The sequence below is a fragment of the Amblyraja radiata genome, chromosome 2 (genome assembly GCF_010909765.2).
Source record: "Amblyraja radiata isolate CabotCenter1 chromosome 2, sAmbRad1.1.pri, whole genome shotgun sequence".
Classification (NCBI taxonomy): domain Eukaryota; kingdom Metazoa; phylum Chordata; class Chondrichthyes; order Rajiformes; family Rajidae; genus Amblyraja; species Amblyraja radiata.
The window spans coordinates 83874187-83889116 of record NC_045957.1 but is presented as its reverse complement, the minus strand read 5'-3'; the positions used below and the strand labels follow the sequence as shown (position 1 = coordinate 83889116).

General features: G+C 37.9%; 1 protein-coding gene across 1 annotated transcript in view; it reads left to right on the top strand.

The window, feature by feature from the left end:
• Positions 1 to 14587, top strand: part of LOC116991151 (MARVEL domain-containing protein 3-like) — a 49427-nt gene extending 34840 nt beyond the window's left edge. Inside the window, exon 4 of the mRNA XM_033049525.1 lies at positions 12520 to 14587. Within this exon, the coding sequence (XP_032905416.1) occupies positions 12520 to 13202 (683 nt within the window). The 3' untranslated portion in view covers positions 13203 to 14587. The remainder of the gene's footprint in view (positions 1 to 12519) is intronic.
• The last annotated feature ends 343 nt before the right edge of the window (positions 14588 to 14930 follow it).

Genomic DNA, 14930 nt, shown 5'->3' with positions numbered 1-14930 from the left:
TATTACACAATTAACACAGTATTACACAATTAACACAGTCAACAATTAATTTCTACCTAAATACCTTTATTAATTCTGATGCTGCAACTAAAATATTTGTAATAGCATGGAATGTGTTAGATGACGTACATCAATGTTACTAGTGTGGTGCACATTGCAATCCAAATTCTTAATGGCATGTGCTTTCATTGCTCAACATGCTCATGCAGGCTGCCTTCTCAATGAGACTTTCCAAAACATAAATCTTCAAACCGCAAGATGAATAATATACCTAAAAAAGACCATAAGGCAAATAATAATCAAGTGTCAAGACTCTTTAATTGTCATTATGGGCCCCCACCGAAACAATATAATTCATACTTCTGAAACTAATTTCGAACCAAATTATCTATATTGCACCGGCATTTAAAATGAGAAAAAAGAAACTGATTACCAGTCTGAAGAAGGGTCTCGACCTGAAACGTTACCAATTCCTTCCATCCAAAGATGCTGCCTGACCCGCTGATTTACTCTAGCATTTTGTGTCTACGTAGAGTGGATTATGTATCACTTGAGTAATACAACATGGTCATTTATTTTACTTTAACCATTTATCTGCTTGTCCCCTTCTAAATCCCTCTCATAGAATCTAAAAATTAGAATGAACAATTAGGAGTCCTTACAATGTGTGCTATAGGTCCTTTTTAAGTCCCTTCAATTTGTAAATCTGTAAAACAAAAATGATCTTGATGATTATAATGATTTAGATTTAAAGATTCTTCATAATTCTCTGTTGAAAATAGCATGCAGTATTCTGAACTTGCGTATTCTGAACTTCTTTAACCTACTCTATATTTGTTTCATTCATTTGGATTGCAGCCTTGTTCCAATCCCCTGAAACATAAATAGACTAAAGGGCCTGTCCCACTTAGGCTATTTTGGGCGACTGTCATAGTCATAGCTGGTCGCCGAAATTTGAAATAGAATCATTTTACTTTAACAACAAAACAAAAATGAAGTCAGCACTGGTGACAACCTACGTTAACCGGGTGACAACTATGACAGCACCTATGTCAGGAGAAGTCAAGCTTCGCTCATTGGCGTCAAACCCACTGTCACTGACTGCCTCCGAACATTTTTCAACATGTTCAAAATCCAGCGGCGACCAGAAAGATACTACAACTATTTGGGCGACAGAGGAGACTACTCACGACCTTACAGGCGACACATCCCGGCGACCATGTGATGACAGCCTAGTTGCCTGTAGTCGCCTAAAAAGTGGGACAGGCCCTTACCTTTGCCAGTGTGTTGTGATGATGGAGTTTTTAAATTCTCACTCTGACCAGTTTCTGCTTTCACTCATTACTACCTAATCTGCAGCAATGTAAAATGGCACAAGTACTGACATACTGGAGGACAATTCAATTCAATATAGGCTTTAAAATTCAATTGTGCAACTTTTTTATGTGGATGAAAATTGATCTTGGCTGGAGCAAACACAATGAAGAGCATTTCTGAGTCTTTTAATTTTGCTTAAGAAGTTTGACCAATTTCCTGTGCCTGACATGATCTCAGCATCAGTTGTGCACAATTTGATGTTCTCCCATGTAACACTCCTTTTGCTGCACTGGAGGACAAAATTAAATCAAGCTTCCCTAGAGTGATCATCATTGGTGATATCAAGACTTGCATGAATTCATTTCATCTAAATAAACTAATTTCCCTGCATATAATAAGCCTGAAATAGCATGTGTGTTCCTGGAATTCCAATAGCTGCATTAAAGGATTTAAGTAATACAACAAGGAAACAGGCCCTTCAGCCCAGGCTGCCCATGCCGACCAAGGTGCCCCATCTACAGTTGTCCCACCTGCCCGCGTTTGGCCCATATCCCTCTAAATCTTTGCTAGCCATGTACCTGTCCAAAAGTATTTTAAATGTTGTTATCATTTCTGCCTCAACTACCTCCTCCAGCAGCTCCTTCCATGTACCCACCACCCTCCGTGGAAAAAGTTGCTCCTCAAATTCATACTAAATCTTTCCCCTTTCACCTTAAACTTATGTCCTCTGGTTCTTGATTCCCTTACTCTGGGGGAAAAAGAGTATGTGCAATTATATATTCCCTTCATGATCCTATACACCTCTATAAGATCACTTCTCATCCACCTAAGCTCCATGGAGTACAGTCCTAACTTGAACAACCTGTCCCTTTAGCTCAGGGCCGCAAGTCCTTTCAGAATCCTTGTATATCGTCCCCACACACTATCGATCTTAACAACATCTTTCCTATAGCAGGGTGACCATAACTGAACACAATGGCCCAAAATATCACCCATTCCTTCTTTCCAAAGATGCTGCCTGTCCCACTGAGTTACTCCAGCATTTTATGTCTACCTACAATGTTCCAAACGCAGCCTCACAAACATCTTTTACAACTGTAACATAAAACTGGACACAATACGCCAAATACGGCCTCACCAATGTCTTGTACATCTGTAACATAACCTCCCAACTTCTATACTTAATACTCTGATATTGAGTATCAATAGAGTGATGAAGGCGAATGTGCCAAAAGCCTTCTTGACCACCCTATCAACCTGAAACACCACTTTCTAGGAACTATGTACCTGCACTCCTAAATCCATCTGGTTGACAACATTCCCCATAGCACTGCCATTTACTGTTAAGGTCCTGCCCTGGTTAGACTTCCCAAAATTCACATTTATCTGCATTAATCCCCATTGCCATTCCTCTGCTCACCTGATCAAGACCGTGGTGTAACCTTTGATAACCATCTTCGTTATCAACAGTAGCACCCACTTTAGTATCATCTGCAAACTTGCTACTCATACTTTGTATGCTATCATCCATATCGTTGATATAAACTGCAAATGACAAAGGGCACAGCACTGATCCTTGAGGCACACCACTAGGCACAGGCCTCCACTTTCACACTCTGCTTTCTTCCATGATGCCAATTCCCTATTCAGTTGTCTAGTTCTCCCTGGATCCCATGCGATCTAACCTCCCAGAGCAGCCTACCATTTGGAAACTTATCAAAAGCCGTGCTTCAATCTATATCGACACTAGCTCTGTCAACCTTTTTGGTCACATTTTCAAAAAACGCAATTAGATTTGTGAGACATGATCTCCCACGTACAAAACCGTGCTGACTATTTCTAATCAACCCATGTCTATCTAAATGTAGGTATGTTGCAAAGCCTACCTGAAGCGTCGTTGAAAATCTGCCGCTGCGGTGTGCGCGATTTTGGCGCCGTTTAGAGGGGGCGGGTTTAAAACGCGATTTTCTCTGGGCTGTTCAAATCGAAGATGTTCAGCCTAGTTAATTATTAACGAAAAATCGCTGGAAGACCCCGTCGCAAAAGCTATTATTAGTTTTAAAGGCCTCGTATAATAGTTATAGTAGTTTAAAAATCAATCTCTAAACCCGCGACCGCCAGCAACCGCAGGGTCGCATAAAGCAAATAGCAGAAGGTAGGTTGTATATTTTTACATTAAAAAGGGCTTCTAAAGATCCCTTTATACAAAGTTTAATATTGCGAGTAGCTCATTTTGGGCCCATTATATCCCGCAGTATTTTTCTGGGCATTTGGGGCACAAATCTACCGCAATGTGAACGTTCTAAACCAGCGCGTTCCACAGGGACCCACTGGAAAGCTGATTTAAATGGGCATTTATTTACAGCAATTGAACACTAAATTCCTTCCATTTGGTCTATAAATTAATGTAAATGAGATTTAAAAATCATGTTTTATTGTGAATTATTTGTGAATATTATTTGGACATTTAGGCTATTTAAAAATGTTAATCATTTATTAAGAAATGGATAGATGTTTAGATCTAGTAATTGAAGTCTGAAATTAGCTACAATTAGGTAACTAACTAATTATATGCTTTAATTTCAGGTCATCCAAGTAAGATTATTATATATTTGTTTCAGAATGCTTCAATCTATGATAACTGAAAATTTCATTCAGTTCTCTTAATTTTTAAGAAAGTTATGGGCTTTTGACTGTCCACGATCACAGCTTTTTTGTTATGTCCATAGAAAATCAATAGGGAACAAGATGCTCATTTCCGAGTATGAAAATGGCCATAACTTTTTTAATACTTGAGATATGAAAGTGAATTAGGTGTCAAATTAAACTTATTTTTATGCTTTATCTGATGGGATAAATTACAGACTTGATTTTTTAAATCTCAAAATTTTGTAACATTGCTACTAAATGCCTGTATATTTTATCCCTCAGAATGCTCTCTGGTAACTTTCCAACCACAGATGTTAGGCTCACTAGCCTATAGTTCCCAGGGTTTTCCTTGTAGCCCTTCTTTATAGGCATAACATATGCCACCTTCCAGTCTTCCGGCACCTCACCTATATTTAATGATGACTCGTATAACTCAACCAGGTCATCCGCAATTTCTTCCCTAGCTTTCTTTAAAAAATTCTACCTTTATACGCATTAGCATCTTCTACACCTCCTCATCCATAATACTGACTGCCCTTAATATACTTTCCATTGACTGCCCCAAGTTCTCTGGTCTTCATGTCGTTCTGCATGCTAAAAACAGAGGAAATATACTAATTGACGACCTAGCCCATCTCCTGTGGCTCCTGAGAGGTCCCATTCTCTCTCGGGTTACCCTTTTCCCCTTTATGTACTTATAAAATCTCTGGATTATCCTCAACATTATCCGCCAGAGTTATCTCTTGTTCTCTTTTTGCCCTCTTGATTTCCTTCTTTAGCATGCACCTCAGTTCCTCCAGGGATACACTTGCTCCCAGCTGCCAATTCCTGTCCCATGCCTCCTTTTTGATCTGAGCCTATATTGCTCTTGTAATCCAAGCTTCCTTATGCCCACCTGCTTTACCCTTCATTCTGGCAGGACCATGCATGCCCTGAACTGCTATCAGCACACTTTTAAAAGCATCCCACTTTCCTGATGTTCCTTTTCCTTGTAATTATGGGAAGTGTTGATGTTTGACTACCCTGCAATGGCTATTGATTTGTATGAAGAGGTGTGAGTTCATTCACTAGTAATAGAACGTGTTTCCTCATGGGGCTGGGTATGTGCTGGAATAACCTACACTTTTGCTGCACTTCTATTTCCAAGTTTACTCTCAAGGTCTGATAGATATATAACCATATATAAGTAACCATATATGGCTGTGAATTCCTCTAACCCCCCCCCCTTTATGTCCCCCACACCTTTGCTACTCCCCCTCCTCTTGACTCCCACCTATTTCTCTTCACTCCCCCCCCCCCTCCACCACTCCTGCTACCTTCCCGACTATGGCCTCATAATGACAACATATTTGGTTCATGAATTACACTATATTAAACAGTTATGAAAATACTTAGCATTTATTAGCATTTGCATTACTATTCTTCATCTGTTCTTCAATCGTGTCTTTCCTGTGGCTTTCTATTTTTCTATTTTCAACTCGAAAAAGTGTTTTAGTATCTGTTCTCTAATGATGCTGCCTGACCTACTGAGTTACTCCAGTACTTGTGTCCTTTTCTGGATTCATATCATTTTTGAAAGTACCTGCTTATTAATCATATCTGAGTACTTCCATTATTTTTGGATTTCAAGCATCTGCCATTCTGTTCTGATGGCTCCCAGTCCTGAACTGAATTGTATCACCAAAAATAAAAGACAGAAACAGAAAAATAAACCAGTCTTTCTGACTAAACTATTTCTCACTAAACTTAATTAAACATCAATGCTATAATTTACACTTAAAGGTTTGATTTTGTCTGGTTTATTATTTTGTCGCTTGCTCTGAGACATAATGAAAAACTTTGCTGTGCCACTATCCCAGGCAAGTCGTACAACATAACCAACATAGGTTGTACATAACAACAAGAAAGGTAAAAAAGTACAGAATGGTGTTGCAGCAAAGGGGAAAGTGCAGATAAAAATAGTGCAAGGATCACAGCGAGGTAGGTTGGGGGCTTGGGAACACATTCTTAACTCATGAGAGTTTTGTTCAAGAGCCTGATAACTGCAGGAAAAAAAGTAATCAAATAATAGATTTTATTGATAGAATATAAGAAATACAAATTACCAACCAAAACAAAAATGCATTTTGTGCTGAGTGGTATATGGTAGAATTAGATATTCAATTAAAAGTTAGCAAAACAGAAAATGCTGAAAAATGAACAAAAATTCTGTATTTATGGACATAAACTGGTTCTCTTTTCACAGAAGCTAAGTGTTTCCACTGTTTTCTGTTTTCATTCCAGATTTTCTTATTTAGTCATGAAAATGCTAATATTTTAATTAAATACTTCCATAACTGTTTAATATAGTGTAGTTATTGAACCAAATCTGTTATGGCCTCATTGTTCCTCTATTTGTCTGTTCTGGTGAGGGGTTATGCATTTCCAATTAACAGCTTCCTCAATCTGGTTGTTGCAGGATTGTTGCAGATGTTTGAAATCATTCTCAACCTGGTGGTACTGATCTGTGCTGCAGCAACCCAGAGTGCTTCTGCAGGCTTCGCTAGTATTGGAGGCTTCGGGAGTGCCTATTATTACAACATGGGTTATTCCACCAGTGGATTTCTAAATCACGAAGTACAGCAGATATAACAGCAGCACAACTAGATGTAGTGTACAACGCAATGAAGTCGACCATTGTGCACTGTGCAGTAGGGATTAGTGTTCTGCTGCTTGCTTTCTCCGTGGCTTTTCTTATTGGTGGATGTATATTGCAATTCAACAGGTCCTCGGTGCTGCAAAGCGAATACCCATCGTTTTTGATTATGGAATGTGCAGCAAAGGCCCTTGCAGCAGTGGTTTACATCATAGGAGTGGCATTGTATCTTCACTTCATTCATAAAATTAATGCCTCAGATATGTGCAAACAGAGAGAATCACTCTACAATCGCCATGGCTACAGCTAGGTGAAATGTGCCATATTAGGTACAGAAGTTGCTGTTTCCATCTTTGCCGTGATGTTAACAATTGTTTACATTGCTGGTTTGGTTTTTGGAGTTTTAGCTTATCGAAAGCTACAAGCTGCACAATCGGAACATACAAAGTCTCCTGAGACCTCTGCTATGTGGAGACATGTGACAACCTCAGAGACACAGCCAATGAAATCTGACATTCTATAAACATAAACTATAAAAATAAGCTGACATTTTTATAATACAAATAGCAATGTTTAAAGCCTAATCTTAGGCCTCAGGATTCTGGATCTTTAATACTAGTTTAAAATAAATTCATAGGCAATTCTATTTCTTTATCTATTTATCAGGTATGTTTTATTGCATGCTGAAGTTCATTTTACACCACAAAGTGGTAAACTTTCAACACCACAAAGTGGTAAATTTTCTAAAGATTGCTAGACTTTTTAGGGAGACACCACAATGTTTTGTTGATCCAAACACGTAATAAGGAAATGAGTACATTAAGTTTTCTCTCACTTCCCTTACTCCCAACTGAACCTAGTAGAAGTTGTGCTCTTGAAAGGGGATGTAACAAATCAAACAAACTAACTTCAGAAGTTATTAAGCTATGCTCAAATTTTAAGTGTGGTAAAAGCTGCTGTTACTTTTAGGCTAGTGATATTTTGATTTCTGAGGGAGCTACGTTATGAAGTTAGATATGACCAATTGATACAATATACTGGTTGGTCAGTGTATTTGCAATAAATTTTGAGGCCTGGAGATATGGTGTGTGAAAAGACCTTTTGTATATATCAATTTTATTATCATTCACCTAACGAAGAGACATAATTAACTAACTACCTGCATTTGTATTGGCTCTTTTCTAGTTCATATTTTGTAATATTTTCTGATATTTTTGTGGTACATATATGTGAAGGAAATATTTTGGAAATGTTTTCTCCAATAGAAATGGTTAACATACTGTTTACATTTTTCTTACATTATTCATTATTTACTTTTGTCTTATTTGTATAAGTAACTCCAGTTTATGTGGGAAGTTAGTACCAATCTCGAGATTCTGGTTTGATTGGTAGAATGGTAGAAAATGCAATGAGACGAAGAGAAAGGGAGAGCAGTATTTTAAACCATCTTTATGCCGCTGGTCTGAAATTTTCTTCTTGATAGTTTTATGGAGCTGATCGTTGCTAAAGTACATTCCCAGCAGGTTACTTTCCAGAAATGTCACTCTTTGTGTGTACTCCTTTGTGCTGTATGTAGGTGTACCATTTGAGGAGAATACAGATCAGCTGGTAAAAACCGTGAATGTTTTCATCTCTTCACTTTGTTAAGATCTTCCATTCTACCTAGCAAAGGAGAAAAGTGGTTTTAAAATGACAAGAATAATTGTCATTGACAGTACTGGCAAAAATCTGGTGAAGGCTTAATGTTAAGACTTATTTTAGTTTACTATTGTTTATTTAGTTTATTATTGTGGTTACTACAATGTTACATTAATGTTTTGAATCTCACTCACCATTTGTTTGTATTTGTATGTTTGTATTGTTAAGTTGACTACTACATACTGAAAGGGTTGGAACCTCTCATTGATTTCATTTCTTAGAATGAATCTTAACTATATTTTTTATAATGCTGGTATAAGATGCTTAAAATTGAAAACGCAAAAAGAACATTATAGTCCAAGGTCATTTCATGTGGAATTGGAAGATGAAGTAGCAGAATGCCACAAAAGAGTACCTGCAAATTAGGAGTTTGATAAAAAAAAAGGTGGGTCACGACATTCCAAAATTATCGGCAAAGGGAAGCTTGGTATTTGTTATTGGCATAAATGATTTGAACATGGGAATTATGTACAATTTCACTCTGACGTTGAATTATATAGTAACACCGAGGAGAACTGACAGAATATTGGGAGGCATGAATCAAAATTGGTGAATGGATATGCAATTCCCAAATGAAAAGTTAAAGGTGAAGTCGACATTTTGGCAGGAAGAATGAAGGCTCGGGCTTCTCAGAAAATCTTATTCTAATGTAGTTTGAGATATGAGGAATCCGAGTCATTGTGCCAGATGTAACTCCAGTATACTTAAAACACTTAAGGTGCCTTCTGAAGCTAAAATGTTGCATCTTCAGATTGTGTAATAATAAGATTGAGGTACAGTACACTTTTGAAGGACATTTATTTACATGTTGGATGTTTCATATGCGACAACAAGTCCAAAGTGTTTTGTAACCATGAAATGTGATGTGTTCAAAAATGTTTTTCCTTCATTAATGCTATATTTTGGGTATGAATGGAGAACTTAAGACTCACGGGTTGAACTGAACATAATTATTAATTAATAATAATTGCATTTTCTATGTATTTTATTAAATTATATTTAAGAAAATAAATAGTTTTTTCTTCATAAATGAATTCATTGTTACATTTATTATGTAAGGTATTATGAGGCACCAAAATTTAAAAAGACCTTGCAAAACTAAAATTAAGAAATCTTTGTAAGAAAAACAGAAAATACTGGAAATACACAATACATCAGACAGAATAAAAGTATCCCGCAAATTTTGTTTTGTTTCAAATTCCCAATATCTGTAGTTTTAGTTTTGATTCTCACTTAAAATGATGTTACATTAGATTTTAAATAATTAGTTCTTCAGCACATAGATCATAGATCAGTGCAGCACAGGAAACTTCAACCCACAATGTCTGTGCCGAACATCATGCCGTCAAACTCCATATACCTCTATTCCCTGCAGATCCATGTGTATACTCAAAATCCTCTTAAATGCTACCATCATATTTGCCTCCACCGCCACCTTTGCCAGCACAATCCAAGCATTCACCATCCTCTGAATACAAAAAACCTCGGCCCCACACATCTAACTTGCCCCTTTCACCTATGCCCATTAGTATTGATATTTCCATCCTGGGAAAACAGTTCTATCTATGCTCCTCACAATTTTATATACTTCTATCTGGTCTCCCCTCAGCTTCTGACATTCCAGTGTAAACAATCCAAGTCTGTCCAACTTTTCCATGTAGCTAATACCCTTTAATTCAGGCATCATTCTGGAAAACCTCTTCAGCACCCTCTCCATCCTTCCTGTAGTGGGGTGACCAGAACTGCCCCTCAGAATCAAATTATATCTTTCCCATCTCACATTACAGCCTGCCCTGTAGTTCTGGATTTCCCTACACTTAGAAAAAATAATCGACATTCACTCTACCTATTCCCCTCATGATTTTATATGCATCTTTAGATCACCCCTCAGCCACCTGCGCTCCAAGGAGTAAAGTCCAAGCCTGCTCTATCTCTTCCTATGGCTGAGGCAGCCCTGTCCTGGCATTATCCTTGTAAATCCTCCTTGAACCCTTTCCATCTTAATGCCATCTTTCCCATAGCAGGCTGACCAAAACTAAACACAAGGTTCCAAGCAGTCTCACAAAGGTCTTGTACAACTGTAACATAATGGCCCAATTTCTACACTCAGTTCCCCGACTGATGATGACCAGCATACAAAAACATTTTTACACCACACTATCTATCTGCAAAGCCACTTACAGGAAACTATGTAATTCTATTCTGAAATCTCTCTGCTCAATAACACTCCGCAGGTACCTACCATTTACTGTGAAGGTCCTGCCTTGTTTTGACATCCCAAAATGCAACATCTCACAATTTTCTGAATTAAACTCTATTAGCCAATTCATGGCCCACCTGACTTGCTGATCAAAATTACATGTTATTTCATGACAACCAACCTTGCTGTCTACAATACCACTTATTTTAGTGTCATCTGTAAACTTTCTGAACATGCCTTATACTTTTCAGATAAAAATTATAAACAGCAATGATCCCTAAGGCTCACCATCAGTCACAGACCTCCAGTCTGAAAATAAAACCTCCCACCACCACCCTTTGCTTCCTGTGATGAAGCCAATTCTGTATCGATTTGGGTCTGAAGAAAGGTCTCGCCTGAATCATCACCCATTCTTTCTATTCAGAAATGCTGCCTGTCCTGCTGAGTTATTCCAGCATTTCGTGTCTATCTTTGGTGTAAACCAGCATCTGCAGTTCCTTCCTACATATCTGTATCTACATAGCTAGCTTTCCCTGGATCCCATGCGATTTAACCTTCCTACCATGTGGAAACTATCAAAATCCTTGCTGAAGTCCATATCAACCAAGTCTATCGGCCTCTCTTCATTAACCGTCTTAGTTATTTCTTCAAAAAACTCAAATCTAATTCAAATCAAATCAAATTAATTCATGAGACATGATCTCCCAAGCACAAAACCATGAGAATATCCCTAATCAACCTCTTTCCAAATGCATGCACATATTATCCCTCAGTATCCTCTCAGGGAGTCATGCAGAAATGGAATGGGGCGACGAAGTGGTGCACTAGCAGAGGTGCTGCCTTACAGTTCGTTAGAGCCGGGTTCGATCCTATCTATGGGTGTTGTCTGTCCAGAGTACTGACATGTACTGCTCCGGGAAGTTAAGCAGGTTTGGCTCTGTTTAGTTATTACTCCCGAGTTCTTGAGTTGGGGCCTACCGAGCACCAGGATGACTAATCAGTCATTCTAGTTTTTCTCTCCCTGGGTGGCCTCTAGCTAGGGCATGATGAATTTATTCACTCTTTCATCAGGAACAAAAATAAATAAATAAATTACTGAGGAATTACTCATGATCTGGAATATATTGCCTAAAAGGGATGAGGAAGCATATTTGTTTATTATTATCCAAAACAATTAAATAGTTATTTGAAGTATAAAATAACCTACATGGGTAGGGTGGAAGAATTAGACTGACACAAATAGTCATTGTTGTGTTTGGTTAGTTTAGAGATACAGCGTGGAAACAGGCCCTTCAACCCACCGAGTCCACACCGACCATCAATCGAACTAGTCAATGTTATCACACTTTTGTATCCTACGAAGGGCAATTTAAAGGAACCAATTAACCTATAAACCTGCATGTCTTTGGAATGTCGGAGAAAACCGTAGCACCCAGAGAAAAGCAACACTCTCAACTACCGCAAATCTGGAAATTTGATTGAAAAAGAAACGACTAATTTCATTAAGAACAAGTCATGATGTGTCACTGGCTTGCTTGGTTTCTAACTCTAAACTGTGAGATATGTGATATAAAATAAAGGGGTCTGTCAGAGTGGAGATACTTGGGTAATTATTCTGTTAAGTTAATGTTAATGACCACACTGATTAGTTTAGAGATACAGCATGGAAAGAGACCCTTCAGTCCACCAATTTCACGTCGACCAGCGATCACTCGGACACTTGTTCTAGTCGTATACACTTGGGATAATTTAAAGCCAATTAACCTACAAACCTGCATGTCTTTGGAATGTGGGACGAAATCAGAGCACAGGGAGAACGTGCCACAGGCAGGATCACCCTCACGTAGTCAGGATCAAACCCGGGTCTCTGGCATTTTATGACTATAAGCACAAAGAAGCCATTCTGTGCGATAATTTTTTAAGTAACTAACCAAGGGAGAGCAAGGCCAATGTTTCATCTTTGCAGTCTGAAGTTATTTTATGATTGTGAGGTTTCAAAATATTTATATTTTGTTTGCAGGTGTCTTGCAGTTTTCTGAAATCATAACCAACTTCATGGTCCTGATCTGTGTGGCAGCATCGCAAGCAGCAATTTCTGGATACACGTCCATGGGAGGCCTTGGGATAGGCGCTTTCAGCATTGATTCAGCATATAGCCCTTTCCAAGGCACGGAGCTGAAGCAGGTCCGGGAATATGATATGCAGTTCACTCAGATGAGAGCTCCTGGCGTGTATGGAGGGGTGACATTCTGCATTGTCATTGGTTCTCTCACAATTCTTTTTCTGGTGGGTGGTGCAAAACCTCTTCACCGTATTTCTCCAAAACTTCTGATAGCTGAATTTGTGTTCAACATTCTTGCATGCATAGGGTATATAGTGGGTGTTGCACTTTACTTGCATCTCATAATTAAGGTAAATAGCACCGAAGTTTGCAGATTAAGACACCGTTTGTATGCAGGCCGGGGTTACACTTTTATGAATTGTGATGTTCAAGGCGGAGATGCCGCTGTGGCATTATTTGGCTTAATCTCTGCCGGTTTGTATTGTGCAAGTGCAGTTCTGAGTTTCCTGAAGCTGAGAACTGTGAAGAAAGTTATATATGTAAACAATGCAGTTCAACATAGTTTGGAGAAAGATGAATATAAAAAGCGTATAAATCATCAGGAGGTGAAGACTGATGTTGACCTGACAACATTTGTGTGAAGTAGCTGCGTCATGCTAAATATATCTTAATTCCCAAAATCAAAATACTGCAGATTCTAAAATCTGACATAACACCAGAAAATGTTAGAAATACTCTGTTAATATCCATTGCCTCATCAAAATTAGATGATAGACAATTGAGACTTTCATATTATGAAGGTCTCAAGTTTAATCTCCTGTCACTGCTGAATTCGCTAGACACTAAAACAGATACTAAACCTGGCTACTATTTCCAGGGCCGGAAGAGGAGAAATTCACTTTGGATAGTTATCCAAGAATCTCTGTAGTGTGTGCATATGGTTTCCAAACAGGAATATAGTCAGTTGGTTATTTTAAAATTCATTAGATTGCAAAAATAATGACCAACTTGAGAGCAACCAGGACAGAATCTGTGAACTATCAAGATGAAATAATAATTTTATACTTTTCCATTCAACATAACTAAAAAAGGTTTTTAAAATGTAATGGTGAACGTTCATAACCTTGATATTTTTAACTCATTTCCTTTTTAAATTTATAACACTAGGAGATACCTAGGTATATGGTCAGTTAATATATTGATTAAGAAATTGAATTAATAGAAGGGTCTCGACCCGAAACGTCGCCCATTCCTTCTCTCCAGAGACGCTGCCTCACCTGCTGAGCTACTCCAGCATTGTGTGTCTACCTGGGTAAAAAATCTTTGTTGCTGGTGCTTTCCAGGTTTAGGCCACTTTTTGTATACCTTTCAAATATTTAATTCCATTAAAGATGGGCAACATATAATTACAATAGGCAATTTATAATTTAGCAGCAAGGGCTAGTGAGCAAAGACCAACTTCTGCAGCACTAAACATGCATATGCCATAGTGTTTATGATGTTCTTCTTAATGAGTGAGTGAATCTAAAATGTCACTTATCAAGTTATTGTGAAAGCCATCTGTCAATCATTGTGTGTGGCAAATTATATATTTTAAAGTCTATTGTTTGTTCTCTATAAAATACAGATTTAATAAAACCTTTTGGATTTGAGCCAATGTTTAAGCTGCTGCATTTCCACTCTGTTTTAAACACTTCTCATTTCACTGTGTTGCTATCTTAATATGCTATAGTACATACACGCTGGATGAACAAAATCAGCTTTAAAATGACATCAAATCAAATTATTTCAGCACTGCAGTGGAAAATTTACTGAAAGCAGTGCACTTGCCAAGGAGTGTACATACGATAAAGTTACTGATGCTATGTGTAGAAAATAGTTTGCATGAATTGTAAATAACTTTGCACCTAATAAAAACACGCAGTAACTATTTTACATGTGGTTTTGTTTAAGGTATTAGAAACAGTACCTATTTTGTAAGGCTACATTGAAAATTGTATTTTAAATAAACTTCTTTTCAAAAACATGTGTTTTGTGACAATTTAGATTAAAATATATTTCTATTAATTTTACTAAATAAATTATGATATTTATTGTGTAGGAAGGAACTGCAGATGCTAGTTTATACCAAAGATAGACACAGGATGTTGGAGTAACTCAGCGGGACAGGCAGCATCTCTGGAGAGAAGGAATGGGTGACGATTCAGGCGAGACCTTTCTTCGGGTTGAGACCATTCGTCAGGTCGGAAGAAGAGTCTTGACCCGAAACGTCACCAATTCCTTCTCTCCAGAGATGCTGCCTGTCCCGCTGAGTTACTACAACATTTTGAAACTATCTTTTATGATATATATTGTTGACCATTAATACA